At 35.5% G+C, this 18518-nt stretch overlaps 1 protein-coding gene across 1 annotated transcript in view; it reads right to left on the reverse strand.

The window, feature by feature from the left end:
• RIMS2 (regulating synaptic membrane exocytosis 2) overlaps positions 1-18518 on the reverse strand; it is a 726314-nt gene that overhangs the window by 253598 nt on the left and 454198 nt on the right. The window contains exon 17 of the mRNA XM_042783638.1: positions 4979-5047. Within this exon, the coding sequence (XP_042639572.1) occupies positions 4979-5047 (69 nt within the window). The remainder of the gene's footprint in view (positions 1-4978; positions 5048-18518) is intronic.

Raw genomic sequence — 18518 nt, forward strand, 5'->3', positions numbered from 1 at the left:
GGTAACATCGGGACTGTGCCTTTTTACTTGTCAACCTTGGGGCTTCTCAGCCTCAGCAGCCAGCAGCTGTCTGAGTGAAGAAATGCCTCTAGTTCCAGTGGGCTGGGAGCAGAAGGTTGAGCTGGACCCCAAGGTTGAGGGGCTTTCACCCACCCACTAGAACCTGGCACTTTGAACTTGGACTTAAAGCCTCCAAATTGTAAGAATAAACTCCTGTTTGTTAAGGCCATCTTATTTGTGGTATATTCCTGTCAGAGTGGTAGTAGGTAACCAGAACAACCATTGATGAGATGTGAATCTAAACAACAATGAAATATGTTCCTCCCAGCATTAAAAGCAAAATTAAAAAAAAAAAAAAACCAACAACAAAAAAATTCTGCCAAGGGTATGGAGAGACTGCAACCTTCATATATTGCTGGTGGGACACTAAAATGGTACAGCTGACAAGGTGCTTTCATAAAAACCAAGGAATAGGAATACTATGTTGTTGTTGTTATGTGCCGTGGAGTCGGACCTGACTCATAGCGACCCCTCCTTGGGTTTCCAAGGCAGTATCATTCTAACTACTAAGTATATATCCTAGAGAAATAAAAGCCAATACACAATCAGATAAATGCACACCCATGCTCACCACAGCACCATTCACAACAGCATAAAGATGGCAACAACCTAAATGGCTACCAATGGATGAATGGATAGAAGAACTATTGAATACACACACAATGGATTGTACGTGATGTTAAAGAACAGCAATGAGTCAGGGATGGGAGGCGAAGGAAGGGTAAACCACTAACTAGAGGGTAGATACATATTAACTGAGTGAAGGGAAGTAAATATTCAATAAGGAAGAGGTCAGAGCACAAAATGATAAAGGAAAGGAAGATGCTGGTAGGAGTAGTACTAGAGTTAAAGGCAACAGAGGTAAATACTAATTCATATGCAATCTTGCAATAACATTAATAAAAATAATCAATAATCTAGGAGTGGATACATAGATAGACATGGGAGCAGAACTGGTGTGAGAGGAGAATGGGACTATACCCACAAATATGCATTGGTTTGACAGAGAACATTTCCACATATGTGTTTACATACAGTGGAAAGAAATCCATGTCATACCGGAGCACACAGGGAGAGAATTTATGAAAACTTCTTAGACAAAACCAAAAACTCTGAAGGAGTGAGACACTGGGCCTAGGGACTCAGGACCATACTCTGGGAGGAGGGATATCAAGGACAATTGGAAAATATAGTCCACAGAGACAATATTTTACATCCTACTTTGGTGAGTAGTGACTGAGGTTTTAAAAGCTTATGATTGCCCTTTCAAAGGGTTAATATAGGTTTCTTCTCATACAGAGCAAAGAAGAGTGAAGAAAACAAATGGCACATGGGAATAATTAGTCCACAGGTCTAATGGACCATGCAAATTTCAGCCTTCCTGACCCTGAGACCAGAACTAGGTGGTACCCACCAACCATGACCAACTGCTCTGAAAGGGATCATATTAGAAGGTCCTTTATAGAGTGGGAGGAAAATGTGGAACAAAACTCAAAAGTATATAAAGGACTAGGCTTACTGGTCAGATAAGAGACTGGTGAATCTCTGAGATTATGGCCCTTGGTAACCCTTCAGACCTGGAACTGAACTTACTTCTGTACTTAAATTTTCAAACAACACACAGGTCTTTAAGGTAAACAATAATGCTAGGAAGATAGACATTCCTAATCAATCATAAGAGATCAAAAGGGCAGCATTTGCCTAAGGACAAAGTTCAGAAGGCAGGAAGGGTTAGGAGAGAAGGAGGAGTGGAAACGAGAAGCATGGGAAGGATGTGGGAGGAGTGACGTCACATTGAGGGGACTGCAATCAATGACACGAAACAAAATGTGGATTAATTGTTGAATGGAAAACTTACTTGCTCTGCAAAACTTTCACCCAAATCACTATAAAAAGTTTTACTCCCCTCCCCCAAAAAAAGAAATATAGGAAAACATAGTTTCAGAAAATATAAATATTTCACTTGACTGCTAACCAGAAGGCTAGCGGTTCAAACCCACCAGCCAGCCACTCCTCAGAAGGAAGGTTGGCCAATCTACTTCCATAGTGATACTGCCTCGGAAACCCAAGGAGGGGTCGCTATGAGTCAGGTCTGACTCGATGGCACATAATAACAACAACAACAACAAAGTGCTATTGAGAAGTGAGAAAAATTAATACTGGAGATAGATTGTTGACTTAGCAAGTCAGAATATTAAAGGTGACTTTTAAAAGCTAATTAGCAAAACATTTAAGATGTTTTAAAAGCCTAATGTCCTGGGTGGGGTTGAACCATCAACCTTTTGGCTAATAGTCAAGCACATAACCATTTCATGTGTGCCGCCAGGGCTACACACACACATACACACACACACAGCATGCACAAAAAACCATTAACCATTCCCATTGCTCAATGTATCAGTAGCCACAATATCCACGTTCAGAGTTGCTTACCTGACAAACCTAAATCTCAATAAAAATCAAACTTTCCACTTATTGTGTAAAATAATTACTACCAATGCAAATGTCAAAATTACCATTGACTTGAATTTATCAGAATAAGCAAAATAAAAAACATGAAAAATATCACTGCAGGCATAGATAATTTTTATGACATCTGCCCTGCAAACTCAGAAAAATTGAATGAATTTTTGAATAAAAGGTAAACTTAATACAGCAGCAAAAAACAGTTCCTTCTTGAAAAAAGGTTGAAAGTTCAGGTTAAAAAGAGTTATGAATGGCTGTAATTCATAATCTGAATTTGACAGACATTAGGTCTATGGATGGAAACAGTATTTGTTCCCGGACTATGAAGTATAAACAGACTTGCTGGTGTAGTAGCTTGTAAGTGTTTAAAATGTTAATATAGCATTTTTATCCTTTATTCATGCAAGGGGTACAGTGCATATATAAGAAAAATATTTAACAAAATGTTTATCTTAGTTATCATGATACTCATGTAAATGTAATTGCTACATCATTTATTTAAGTGATGAGTTTACGAAAAGTTAATATTCCAGAAGTTACAATAATATAACCCTATTGGTGATTATGTGGAGATGACTTAAACAGTTCTAATAGTGACAGCCTAGTGCCTAAGGCACTTGACTGCTAACCAGAAGGCTGGTGGTTCAAATCCACCAGCCACTCCTCGAAAGGCAGATGGGGCAATCTACTTCCGTAGTGATACTGCCACGGAAACCCAAGGAGGGGTCCCTATGAGTCGGGTCGGACTCGACGGCACATAACAACAACAACAACAATAGTGACAGAACCCAAGGAGTAATTAAAGTACTATTAATGTACACTATACCATGGAAGAGCTACCCTTCAAAAACACATTGGTTTAAAAATAGCAAAAGATAGCATATTGCACAGCGGTCTTTTCTCCTCAACAGAATAAGTCTCTGCACAGGCAGAAAAAAAAAGCAGGAGAAGAAAGAATAATAATTTCTATGTTTGAAGTATGTAGGTTTTCTAAATACTATTCTGTAATAGCAAAAAAATCATTCCAAAGAGCATTAACTTAAATAATGAGAGAGCCTATAAAGCTTTTACAAAATATATACTTCCTTTGACAGAATTTAAAAAATTAAATCAGTTTTTCCATTCTCAGAACAGAAAATAAAAGAATTGAGATACACTAAATTTGACATGAAGATAAAGGGATTTAATGGCTTGAAGGGAAATATTTTAGATGAAAAAACCATATGAAGCTAGATAATTTAAAAAAAGAGAGAAGTAGAATAGTCAATTAACAAAAGAATTGAATACAATAGAAAAAGATTGTAATTATCTTAGAGCAAGAGACCATGGCAAATATTTTCAAAGATTGCTTTATTGAGGTTTAATTTATTTAATTTACAAACCATAAAACAGTGAAAATGTTTTTCATAAATATATTGTTCAGCCTTCATGAAAAAAATAAAAGCAGAAAAAGTCATTAGGTTTTTAAAAAGTTGTGCACTTATAGAATGACAGTCACACATTCCGTAATAAACATTATCAACAAAAATGTTATTCCTCATCAAAGCAACTGTAGCATATTTTACATACAATAGACCACATTTTGTTAAGGATAAAATTAGTGATAACTATGACATTTTCCAGTTAATTAATCTTTAAGAAGACCACAATCAAAACTTCTTATATTACTAAGGGTAATACATATACATATCCACATATATAGAAATATTTTTTCAGGAATTATAGAAAAAGAAGCTACTTACCTGAAATATTAAATCATTGGGTAAATCTCTAACCATGAAATGAGGCAATATTTTAAAATATATTACTGTAGTTTTAAAATTTAGCTATATAGGAAATTATGATACTTAACATAACAATAAAAAATTTAGAATCTCTATTCAAAAAGTTAACATATTTAGTTATGTTGTTGTTGTTGTTGCTATGTGCTGCCGAGTCTGGCTTGATTCATAGCGACCACTCCTTGGGTTTCCAAGGTAGTATCACTACGGAAGTAGACTGTCCCATCTTCCTTCCGAGGAGTGGCTAGTGGGTTTGAACCGCCAGCCTTCTGGTTAGCAGTCAAGTCTTAGGCATTATGCTACCAGAGCTCCCTTTAGTTATGTTAGTGGTATTAAAAAGATTTCTTTTTTTTTTTTTAAACAATGTTAGTGTAACAAAATAGTTTCAACTATTCAATAAATTCCTCAAATTTATAATAAAAATCCTTATTATTTGGTAGTTTAGCAAATAGAAAATTTATAATATTTACTTCTCTGGCATTTTTTCAATATGAATGGTCAGTATAATAATTGGTAAAAGGGAATTTTTCAGGGGTTTGTTAAAATTGCCCTAATGTTGCCATAAAGTTGTTTTTGGGAGACAGAAAACAAGTTATTTCCTGCACACTATTTTTTGGTAAATAATAGTGATGACACTTCCTTCTTAATAATTTAACAGGGAAAATTCTTACCTGATACTACACCAATTCCATCATCACAGTCATAGTCAGAGACTTCACTATCGCTTATTCTCTTTGACCCTGTGAATCAAATAATAACAATAATTAAAATAGCTGATTATATAAGAAACAAAAAAATCTTCACCAACCTGAAAAACATGAACGGATTCTGAAAGAAACACTTGAAAATTAAAAAATAAATAAATAAATAAAAATTATCTAGAAGGAAAGTCACCGACACTTATTTGCATACAAATTTCATGATGTGCAGAAGTGGGAAATGAATTAACTATTTAAATAAGAATTATTCTTGAAATGTATAAGATGAAGTTTATAAATGGTTTGAAACTTAAAATATAATTAAATACTAAATATTATATATAATTGAAAATGATGGATAAAAATCTATTGGAAAATAGCAAAAGTCAAGTCAATTTTAGATAATTTTGAATAAAGACTCTTGAGTCTAGGTAAATTTCAAAACATAAGCAATGGAAGAGCATTATCTCCCATATCAGAATGAACTACACAGGCACAGCAGTTACAACACCCTGGTACAGGTACAACAACAGACGCAAAAATCAATGGAACAGAACTCAGAGCCCAGAAGTAAATCCATCCACCTATGGACAGCTGATCTTTGACAAAAGGCCAAAACTCATGAAGTAGATAAAAGCTAGTCTCTTTTAAAAATATAGTGCTGGCAAACCTGGGTATCCATTTGCGGAAAAATGAAACAGAACCCATATCTCACACCATATGCAAAAATGAACTCAAGTTGGATCAATGACCTGACTGTAAGACCTAAAACCATAAAAATCATCAAAGGAATAACAGGGAAATATTTAGGGGCACTAATTCATGGCATAAAACACTACTGAACATAGCCAAAACCACACAGACACCAGAAAATAAAAACAGGTGACTGGGACTTCCTAAAAATTAGACATTGCACATCAAGAAATTTCTTCCAAAGAGTAAAAATACTGGGAATATACTCTTGGAAACAATATTTTGGAAAGGGCTAATCTCTAAAACTTACAGAAAGCATCAACACTTTAACAAAAAAAGACAAATCATCCAAATAAAAAATGGGCAGAGGACACGAACAGACACTTCACCGAAGACATTCAAGTTGCTAACAAAGGAATGCTTATGATTGTTGTTGTTGTTATGTGCCGTCAAGTTGGACCTGACTCATAGTGACCCCTCCTTAGGTTTCCGAGGCAGTATCACTACAGCAGTAGATTGCCCTATCTTCCTTCCGAGGAGTAGCTTGTGGGTTTGAAACTCCAGCCTTCTGGTTAGCAGTAAAGAGCCTTAGGCACTATGCTACATTAGTCATTAAAAAAAACCTCCACTGCCATCAAGTCAGATCCACTTCATAGTGATCCCTCCTTGGGTTTCTGAGACAGTATCCCTACAGAAGTAGATTGCCCAGTCTTCCTTCCAAAGAGTAGCTGGTGGGTTTGAACCGTCAGCCTTCTGGTTAGCAGTCAAATGCCTTAGGCACTATGCCACCAGAGATCCCCATTAGCCATTAGAGAGATGCAAATCAAAACAATAATGAGATATCTCACCCCAGCATTAACAGCAAAGTTCAAAACAGAGAAAACAATAGATGCTGGCTATTGTGTGGAGAAACTAGAGCCCTCATACACTGCTGGTAGGAGTCTAAAATGGTGCAACCACTATAGGAAAAGGTACAGCACTTTATTAAAAAGCTAGAAATAGAAATATCATATGATCCAGCAACCCCATTACTAGGTATGTATCGTAGAGTAATAAAAGTGGTGACATAAACACATAAATGCACACCCGTAGTCATCGCAGCATTAGTCACAATAACATAAAGATGGAAACAACCTAAATGCCTATCAACAGAGGAATGGATTAACAAACTATGGTATATACACACAATTGAATACTCGATCCAACTCATAGCAACCCCTCCTTGGATTTCCAAGGTGGTATCACTACAGAAGTAGATTGCACAATCTTCCTTCTGAGTAGTGGCTGGTGGGTTTATGGCCAGTGGGTTTGAACCGTCAGCCTTCTGGTTAGCAGTCAAATGCCTTAGGCACTACGCCACCAGAGCTTCCCAACTATTTACTATAGAACGTTAAAAAACAATGACGAATCTGGGAAACGTCTCATAATTTGGATGAACTAGAGCATATTAAGGAGCTCTGGTAGCATAATGGCTAAAGCACTTGACTGCTAACCAGAAGGCTGGCGGTTCAAACCCACCAGCCACTCCTTGGAAGGAAGGTTGGGCAATCTACTTCCGTAGTGATACTGCTTCGGAAATCCAAGGAGGGGTCTCTATGAGTTGGGGCCGACTCGATGGCACATAACAACAACAACAACAACAACACAGCATATTATGCTAAATAAAATTAGTCAATCACAAAAAGATAAATACTGTATGAGACAATATTTTTTTGTAAAAAGTCAAAAAAATGGGTTCCACACAAAAGAAATATTCTTATAAATGCTTCATGGATATGACAAGAATGTGAATTCATTCTTAGGTACAGAGCTCTTTTAATTAAGCTTGTTAATTATCCTGTTTGATTCTTCTGTATTCTCACTAAATTTTTATTTATATTTATTTTATCAGTGATTGAGGGAAAATTATTTTGAAATCTTCAATTTATTAATTTTTTCTCCCTAGTTTCACTGTATGTACACTAAAATTATTTCATTATATGCATGCAAGTTTAAAATTATTTCAAAAGAGCAGAAAAATCATTTAACACAGTTCCAAGCCCATTCATGATCAAATGTCACAGTAAACTAGTTAATAGAAGGGAATGTCCTCAAACTGATAAAAGGCATCTAAAAAAACCTACAGCTTACATCATACTTAATTATAAAATACTGAATGTTTTGCCCCTAAGACCAAGGACAAGTTAAGGATGTCCATTCCAACTCCTTCTGTTCAGCATTGTACAACATGTCCTAGACAGTGTAACAAGAAAGGGAAAAAATGAAAGGCAGACAGATTAGAAAATAAGGAGTAATATGATTATGTAAATAATAAAACCACCACTTGTCTGTCAATTTCTTGTACTGTGGTGGGTTGCATGTTACTGTGATGGTGGAAGCTATGACACCATATTTCAAATACCAACAGGGTCACCCTTGGTAGGTTGATTTCAGTGGAGGTTCCAGACTAAGATAGACTGGAAAGCTGGACGGGGCCATTCATTTCTGAAATAATTGGCCACTTAAAATCTTATGAGTATCAGTGAAACACTGTCTGACATATTACTGGTAAAAACCCTAGGAAATTATATAAGGTATTAAGATTAACAAGTGAATTTAGCAAGACTGCAGGACATACAGTGAATATACAAAATGAATTAAATTTTTTATATAATAACAATGAACAACTGGAAAACTTCTTTCAAAATTGTTATCATTTACAATTATAAATGTTAACTTAGGGAAATTTTAACAGAAATATGCGAAATATTTATGCCAACAATGACAAAACATTGACAGTAGAAATTGGCCAAAAAACAAACTAGTGCCATCAAGTGGATTCCAACTCAGTGACCCTATAGGACAGAGTAGATCTGCCCCACAGGGTTTCCAAGGCTGTAAATCTTTCTTCTGTGGAGAGGCTGGTGAGTTCTAACCACCCACCTTTTGGTTAGCAGCCAAGTGCTTTAGTAAGTATGCCACCAGGGCTCCTTACTTGAAATTAAAGAAGATCTAAAGAAAATAGAAGACTTTTCTGCAAATTTAGAAACCAGAAATATTGGAATAACATTGTCAGAGGGCTGAGGGAGAATAGGAGTCATTGTAGGATTTTACACGTAGCTAAACTTCCCATGAAGGATGAATGAGAATATATATATTCAGAAAATTAAGCCTATCATTTTCAGATCTCCACTGAAGAAACCTCTAAAAAAACAAATTTATTCCAGAAGGAAGGACATAAATGGAAATAAAGATGAGCAAAGAAAGTGGTAACAATTTAGGTAAATTTAAGCAAACAGTGATATATAAAATATTAATAGCTGTAACAATAAAATTATAGGTAAATGTTAAATTCTGGTAGTAACATCCTAGAAGGCAATAAGGGGGCAATCAGATTCTAATAATTTCAAATGGTTTAGAAGAATGGTAGAGATGTTAACTAATGTTAGATTTAGTCAACTGTGCATGTTAAAATATCATTACAAACTATTAAAAGAATAGAAGTTGAAAATAAAAATCTGAGTATACAAAATAATGAAAATGTTATTTATGCTAGAAAATAAAGAAAAATTATCTGCAGCTATTTGTTTATGTGTGCATAGAATGTATCTACAAAAATATAGAAACTGGCAACAGTGGTTCATTTGAAATGCTTGAGGAAAAGGGGTAGGGATTTCACTATATACACTTAAGAATTTACACAGTACTACTTAATTCAAATATTAATAGCAAAAGTTTCCAAATGTTTCATTTGTAGATGAAAGGATATATATTATGTTTGTTGGGAGAATGCTCTATTAGGTCAAGTTGATCATCTGCATGGTTCAAATTTCTAAGAGCCTGAAGCTGTGACTGAGGTGTTCTGATTCTCCTTTCAATTGTTGCAGCTTTTCCAAACACTAAGTCTATTTTAAGAAATCAAATCTATGATTTTAGATGTTCCTCCAGCTCCAGATGAAGCCTGTCCTACAGCCCCTCCCAAGCAAAGCTGCAGATGACTAATGTGTAATAAACTCTCCTCCCACAGCTTCTCCCAAACACACCTGCAGTTACATAACAAAGAACACCAGCTTCTGTAGGTCAGCTGCACAACCAAGATGAGAGGTGGTGAGAGAAACACTCAGTTCATTTGTTCCCACAAGTTCCAGTTCATCCTAGCATATTCTAGTGCTTTTGATTTCCCTATTTTGCATGCATTTTTCTTTCCCAGTCTGGACTTCATCTACAGTTACTTTAAGAACAACAACTAAGTGCAAAGTCTACAACCATCCACAGACTTACACTAGCTCCTTTTGTGGTCTCTGGTAAGTGACCATTCTCTTACAAAACTTTATGCCCTGTATCTCCCACAATCATGTAAAGTTTAATTTTAGTAACAGATCCCTTATTCCACATCACTTACAGTAATTCAGCCTCCTTAACTAAACCTCACTCAGATAATATTTAAGTCTTTAGTTTATATAGAGAGTTGGTTTATTTTAATTTTTTTATATGTGATATAAGATATTCAATTTCATCTATTTTTTTCCTTACACATGACATTTTTTTTTCCAGATCATTTATTAAATAGTCTGTTCCCCTTCTCCTCTCCTTTGACGTGACATATTATCTCAGATCCTTATATAAAACAGTCTTCTTTGGGGCTCTTTTCTTGATTCCACTGATTAATTTATACCTATGCCAGTTTATTTTTAGAGTATTATTTCTAGTTTCTGGATTGCAAAATCTCCCAAAGTTCTTCCTAACATTCTTCCTTAGAAAGATGTTTATTGCTTTAAGTGATGATTTTACACAAATATCAATAATCAAAGCTTAAAAATACAGAAAAACAGGGTAAATTTATACCAAAGTAAATAGAAGAAGGAAGTAGGAAAGATAAAAAAGCAGAAATTAAAATAATAGGAACAGTAAAACCACAGAAAAAAGAAATGAAACTGAAAGCTTTTTCTTTAAAAAGACCTATAAAATCGACAAATATCAAGCTACACTGATCAAGAAAGAGAAGGAAATCCATCAGATGGTATTTACATACAAGGTCAGAGTACACATTCACGAAAAGATTTGTACAACCATGTTCAGAGCAACTTTACTCATGTTAACCAAAAACTGAAAATAGTCCAGGTTGTCTATTACTCAGAGACTGGATGAACAAATAACTATTTATTTGCATAAACGAATACTACTTAGCAATAAAAAGGAATAAACTGCTGATATACATATGAACAAGGATGACTCTCAAAATTATTATGCTAAGTAAAAGATGACAGATACAAATGAATACATACTGTATAATTCCGTTTAGTTTTATATAAAACTCTAAAAAAAAAAAGTCAATTAATCTACACTGGTAGGTAGTATATCAGTAATTCCTAGGACTCAGCCAGGGGTGGAAGTTGAATAGGAAGGGGCTAAAGGAACTTTTTTGAAGATGAACACATTCTATTGTTTGTGGTGGTCATATGGTGTATATGTGTATGCATTTAAATGAGGCATTATATTGCATGTAAATCATATATAAATCATAAAACTGATTTAAAAAAAAAAAGAAAAAATTATTACCTACCTATTAATCAAAATTCATTTACAACTTTTATCTACACATATAAATAAAGTCTATGACTTAAAGCATGTCTTCAAGGCTTATAAGCAAATCAAACAAAACCAAACTCACTGCCATCGAGCTGGATCCGACTCATAGCAATCCCTCTTTGGGTTTCCCGACTCATAGTGATCCCTCTTTGGGTTTCCGAGGCAGAATCTCTACGGTAGTAGATTGCCCAACCTTCCTTCCAAGGAGCAGCTGGTGGGTTTGAACCGCCACCCTTCTGGTTAGCAGTCAAATGCCTTAGGCACTACGCCACCAGAGCTCCCTCAAGGCTTATTAGCAAGGAAAAGTATAATGATTAAACAGATTTTCAACATTAATATACTTAGCATTGTGAAGAAAGAGTATATTTTTCACTTAGGCCTAGTTTGATATCCTTATGCTGCCCTTCACAAACCATGTAAACTTGGCTTCTCTTCAGTTCACTTATTTACAAAATGGGATTGATGATATTTACATTGCAGGTAAAGAATCACATCAGATATCATCTCCTCCAAGAAGTCCACACTAAGCTCTCTAGGTAACATTCTCTGGGATAGAGGAGATGAAGAGGCAAGATGGGACAAGGGAAGATAAAGCGTCAAGAAGATGGTGGAAGACTGGAAAATACGCTGATGACACCAGGGATTAAAGGTTCAGTAGAACTTCCCCTGTGGTGAGGGAGCTCCATTTCACTAATACTGGGGAGGTTTACTTACCAAAAAAAATAACGTTTTATTATCAAATAAGCCACTCTTGCTTTCTCTCTCATCCCCAATCTTTAATAAATCTGTAATACTTACATATATCATGAGAACACTTTTAGCAGAAATCAACAAAAGGTTGTGTCTACCTACTCAAAGCCACATGAGAAGAAAGCAAGAACTCAAATTATGAGATAAATTGACTGTAAGGTTTCTGGCAATCCACAGAAAACTACATGTAGTTGTTGGGTTTCCAAAGAGCTCATAATTAATGATCTCTTCATATATTCAGCCCTTAGCACACACAACTTACAATTATTCAACAAATAGCTTGTGTATATGAACACAAGAATACAATTGCAGTAAAACAAAATGATAAATATTATGGAAAAATACACCAGTAAAATTTTAGCCAATATTTGAAGTGAGTACAAAAGTAACATGCATGTAGAAGCTGTCACTTTGAATATTTTTCATCCAGGTTTTCCAGTTCTTAGTAGTATATAAAACCAAAACCAAAACCAATGTCATCTAGTCATAGCAATACTATAGGACAGAGTAGAACTAACCTATAGAGTTTCCAAGGTTGTATTCTTTACAAAAGCAGACTGCTGACCTTTGGGTTAGCAGCTGAGCACTTAACCACTGCACCACCAGGGGCTCCTATAAATTCCCCAACTTTTCACTATTTCCAATTATATGAATCAAATTAATCTGAATTCACATTAGAAAAGACACACTATTATCTTTTACAAAAACAAATGCTTAAGTTCCTGTACTGGCACCTTTATCACAGACTATGAACATAAGAGCTTACATTTTATTTAAAAAATATTCTGTTAATAATAACATCAACTGATAAATATGCATTAAATTCACTGCAATGAGTAAAACCTGGTAATTACAAACTTGTTTAAATCAGTGATTGTTCCAGGCATTTTACTCATAAATTTTTTAACATAATTTAATTGCAATGATGTTGCATCATATACCTGTTTAATGTACATAAACACAACTAAACAAATTTGGCTGAACCGAAGAGAAGTGATCCTCACCATCTATCACAAGGTGATTAGGCCCATTGTTTGTCTCAGTTCCAATATGTCTCTCAGACATATTGGGTAGGTGACTCCTGCTTAGTGGCTGGGTAGTACAATTCATAGTACATAATTCTGTGTAACATGGCCTCTAATCTCAAACTAACGATTTCATCTGTTCCAAAGCCAAAGAACCTCCTTGAATTTTGGAGATAATAGATTACATTGAATTTATTGGAAAGTATTTTTTATACTCCTTGAGAGATTTAAGGAATTTTCAATGGTAATTGAAACCATATGCAATTTTCATCTGTTACATTGATTTTAGAACCTAATAATGATTTAAAAGTGCCTGCATACTACTGATATTGAATAAGGAAATAAAAAGTTCTTCTAAAAAGTAGTATCTTTCTTATCATTTATTGTAGGTCATAATATGTAGGAAATAGTATGGCAGGAACAGTGAACCTGTCACATATATGTCCAATGAAAAGGTACATGAAGTGCATACAGATATTGAAATAGCACTATGTATAACTTTTGTGACATTACAACACCTTTAATAAAATAGAAGGTTAAACCTTAAATGTCCATAACATGTTGTCGCAGAGTGTCATTGAATCGGTTCCAACTCAGTACCCTACTACGTTCAACAGAACCAAACACTGCCCGGTTCTATGACCTTTCAGTTACTGCTGTTAGAGCCCATTGTTACATGGCCCGTTGTTACATTCACTGTGTCAATCCAGCTCATTGAGGATCATCCTCTTTTTCACTGACAGTCACTTTACAAGCATGATGTTCTTATCCAGGGACTTGACCCTCCAGATAACAAAGCATGTGAGATGAAGTCTCACCATCATTGCTTCTAAGGAGAATCTTTTTTTAGTATTTCTTCCAGATTTTTTTTTTTTTTTTCCATTCTTCTGGCAATTGATGGTATATTGGGTCAGGTGCACTTTAGTCTTCAAAGTGACATCTTTGCTATTTAACACCTTACAGAGGTCTTTTGTAAAAGATTTTCCCAATGAAATATGGCATTTGGTTTTTGACTGCTGCTTCCATGGACACTGATTGTGGATCCAAGTAAAATGAAATCCCTGACAACTTCAGTTTTTTCTTGATATATCATGGTATTGCTTACTGGTCCAGTTGTGAGGATTTTTGTTTTCTTAATGTTGAAGTACAGTCCATACTGAAGTATGTAGTCTTTGACCTTCATCAGCAAGTGGTTCAAGTCTTCTTCACATTCAGCAAGTAAGATTACATCACCTGCATATTGCAGGTTGCTACAGAGTCTTCCTCTAATCCTGATGTCACATTCTTTTTCATATAGTCCAGCTACTTTAATTACTTGCTCAGTATACAGATTGAATAAGTATGGTGAAAGGATACAACCCTGACACACACCTTTCCTGATTTTAAATCATGCAGTATTCCCTTGTTCTGTTCGAACGACTGCCTCTTAGTCTGTAGCAGGTTCCTTGTGAGAATAACTAAGTGTTCTGGAATTCCCATTCTTTGCAATGTAATCCACAATTTGTTATAATCCACACAGTCAAATGTCTTTGCATAGGCAATAAAACATAGATAAATATCTTTCTGGTATTCTTTGCTTTCAGCCAAGATACATCTGACATCAGCAATGATATCCTTTGTTCCATGTCACCTTCTAAATCAAGCTTGAATTTCTGGCAGTTCCTTGTCTGTGTATTGCTGCAACTGTTTTTGAATTATTTTCAGCAAAATTTTACTTGTATGTGATATTAATGACACTGTTGCATTAATCTGTTGAATGCAGATAATTTCTGCATTCCATTTGATCACCTTTCTTTGGAATGGAAACAAATATGGATTTCTTCCATTTGGTTGGCCAAATTTCTTGGCATAGACAAGTGAGCGCTTCCAGGGTTGCATCTATTTCTTGAAACATCAACTGGTATTCTGTCTATACTGAAATACAGTTTTTTACCAATGCTTCCAGTGCAGCATGGACTTCTTCCTTCAGTGTTATTGGTTCTTGATCATATTCGACCTCCTGCAATGGTTGATTGTCCACTGATTGTTTTTGTAATGACTAGAGCTCTCTGGAGCTGTGATGGTGCAGCAGTTAAGGCATTTGGTTGCTAACCAAAAGGTCAGTGATTGAAATCTACCAACTGTTCTGTGGAAGAAAGATGAGGCAGTCTGTTGCCATAAAGATTTACAGCCTTGGAAACCCAAAAGGGGTTGCTATGAGTCAGAATTGACTTGATGGCAGTAAGTCTGGTTTTGGTTGAGGCTAATTCTCAGAGAAGCAAAACCAGAGACAGTTTTATACACACACACACACACACGCGCGTATATATATGTGTATATACATATACACATATGTATATGTAAACATATAAATATTTACATGTGTATACATATGTGTACATATGCACACACACACACACACACACACATATATATATATACCACCACTCGTCTGTCAGTTTGTCCTGTTGTGTTTCATTGTGTTGTACATAAGGATGCTATGATTCAGAACTGACTCCATGGCACAAAACAACACATATATGGGAGCTCTGGTGGCATAGTGCCTAAGGCATTTATTTGACTGCTAACCAGAAGGTTGGCAGTACAATCCCATCAGCTGCTCTGTGGAAAGAAGATGGGGAAATCTACTTTTGTAAAGATTTACCACCTCAGAAACCCAATGTGGGTTGCTGTGAGTCAGAATCAACTCAATGGCAGTGAGTTACATATATATATATATATATATAGAGAGAGAGAGAGAGAGAGAGAGAGAGAGAGAGAGAGAGAGACATACAACCTTACCTATCACAGATAAAATAACTCTGTGTATTCCTTCCAACTTACTTTTGATGCTTCCTGCGTTGTTCAGTATTTTGTCAATATTTCAACTCAAGGCAATAAGAAATTGACATTTTTCTTCAGTTCTTCCAGCTTGAGAAATGCTGAGTGTGTTCTTCTCTTTTATTTTCTAACTCCAAGTTTTGGTACATTTCATTATAATACTTTGTCTTCTTGAGCTGCCCTTTGAAATCTTCTGCTCAGCTCTTTTAGTTCATTTCTTCCATTTGCTTAAGCAACGGAAATAATGTTCAACAGCAAGTTTGAATCACTTCTGACATCCATTTGGGTCATTTTTCTTCCTGGTGTTTTTAGTGACCTTTTGTTTTCTTCATGTATGATATCCTTGATGTCAATCCATATCTAATCTGGTCTTTGACCACTGGTGTTCAATGTGTCAAATCTATTCTTGAGATCGCCTCAAATTTTAGGTGGGATACAATCAAGGTTATATTTTGACTCTTGTGGACTTGTTTTAATGTTCTTCAGCTTCAACTTGAACTTGCATATGAGCAATCAATGGTTTGTTCCACAGAAAGCCCCTGGCCTTGTTTTGACTGATATTAAGCATCTCTAATACCTCCTTTCCAGGGACATAGTAGATTTGATTTCTATGTATTCCATCTGGTGAGGTCCATTTGCATGGTTACCAGTTATGTTGTTTAAAAAAAAAGGTTATTTGCAATGAATAAGTTATTGGCCTTGCAAAGTTCTATCATGTAATCTCCAGCATCATTTCTATCACCAAGGCCATATTTTCCAGCTACTGATGATCCTTCTTTGTTTCTAACTTTTGCATTCCAGTCACTAGTAATTAATTATCAGTGCTTCTTGATCGCATGTTTGCTCAATTTCAGAATGCAGAAATTGGTAAAAATCTTCAATTTCTTTATCTTTGGCTTTATTGGTTGGGGCATAAAATTAAATAATAGTCATATTAACTGGTGTTCCTTGGAAGACTATGGATATTATTCTATCTCTGACAGCATTGAACTTCAGGATAGAACTTGCAATGTCCTTTTTGATGATGAATGTGATGCCATTCCTCTGCAATTTGTCATCATCAGCATAGCAGACCTTATGATTGTCTGATTCAAACTGGCCAATACCAGTCCATTTCAGCTTAGTAATGCCTAGATATCAATCTTTGTGTGTTCCATTTCATTTCTGACAACTTCCAATTTTTCCATGTTCTGATTATTAAGGGATGTTTGCAACTGTTTCTTCTCATTTTGAGATGTAATAACCTCTAAATGAAGGTCTTGAAGTCTTTCCACCATCCATATTATTAAGGTTGACTCTATTCGAGGGGCAGCTGTTCCTAAGTTGTATTCTGAGGGCCTTCCAACCTGAGGGGCTCATCTTTTGGCACTTTATCAGACAATGTCTCACTGCTCTTCATAAAGTTTTCAGTGGCCCACTTTTTTCAGAAGTAGACTGTCACATCCTTCTTCCTAGTCGGTCTTATACTGGAAGATACGCTGAAAACAACCCAACATAGGAGACCCTGCTGGTATTTCAAATACCTGTGGTATAGCTTCCAGCTTCACAACAACACACAAGCCACCAGAGTACAGCAAACTGACGGATGAGTGGTGGCATAACACATACATATTTCACACTAGGATAAAAATAAATTAGGAAAGTTCTATATGATTGCTTTAGATAATATTCACTTTCAAAATAGTTTTTTTTTTAAAAGCAAATATATTTTGCTTTACATCTTGCTAAAATGATAGGCTACAATGCAGGGAATTACAGTCTCCAAATATATAATGATAATAATGTAATGATAAAATCTAACACAAAAAATGTGTAGTATACTACTAAATTATTTCAAGTCTATGGCTTCTTTCTTATTATTTGCCATGAGGTATTTTTTCAAAAATTTTTTTAACAGCTTTATAAAGTATAATTAGCTAAACATATTAAAAAGGTACAATTTGAAAAATATTGCCAGATGCATATACCCATGAAACCAACACGACAATGAAAATAATGGAACATATCTATCACCACCAAATTATTTAGTGTGACCCTGGGGGAATGAGTCATTGGAACCACAGGCTCGAGACAATGGGTGCGGGGGACATCAAGCGCAACTGACATAACGCACTACACAAAACATAATGTTCTACATCCTATTTTGGTGAGTAGTGATTGGGGTCTTTAAAGCTTACAAGTGGCCATCTAAGATACAACAGCTGATCTCTCCTTGTCCTGAGCATAGAAGAATGAAGGAAACTGAAGACTCATAGATATATTTAGTCCAAGGGACTAGTGGACCATGCAAACCCCAGCTTACCTGTCCCTGAGACCTGAAGAACTAGATGGTGCCTGGCTACCAATGCTAACCACTCAAAAATGGATTAAAATAGAGAGCTTGGCTAGAGAGGGATAAAAATGTGGAACAAAACTCAAAATCATAAAAAAGACCAGGTTTACTGGTCTGATACAGACCGTGAAATCCCTGGACCATGGACCTATAATTGAATTATAGTCACCCTTTGGTCCTATAATTGAATTCACTCTGTGGCTTCCAGAAAAACAAAAGACAGGCATATGTGGTCAATATTTACACCAGGTAGGTGCACTCCTTAGAACAATCAACCATAGGAGTTGATTCTATATGATTGTTCTATATAATAAAGTTCTATATG

Source organism: Orycteropus afer, unplaced genomic scaffold (assembly GCF_000298275.1).
Source record: "Orycteropus afer afer isolate SDZICR_OR568_19922 unplaced genomic scaffold, OryAfe1.0 scaffold00021, whole genome shotgun sequence".
Lineage (NCBI taxonomy): Eukaryota > Metazoa > Chordata > Mammalia > Tubulidentata > Orycteropodidae > Orycteropus > Orycteropus afer.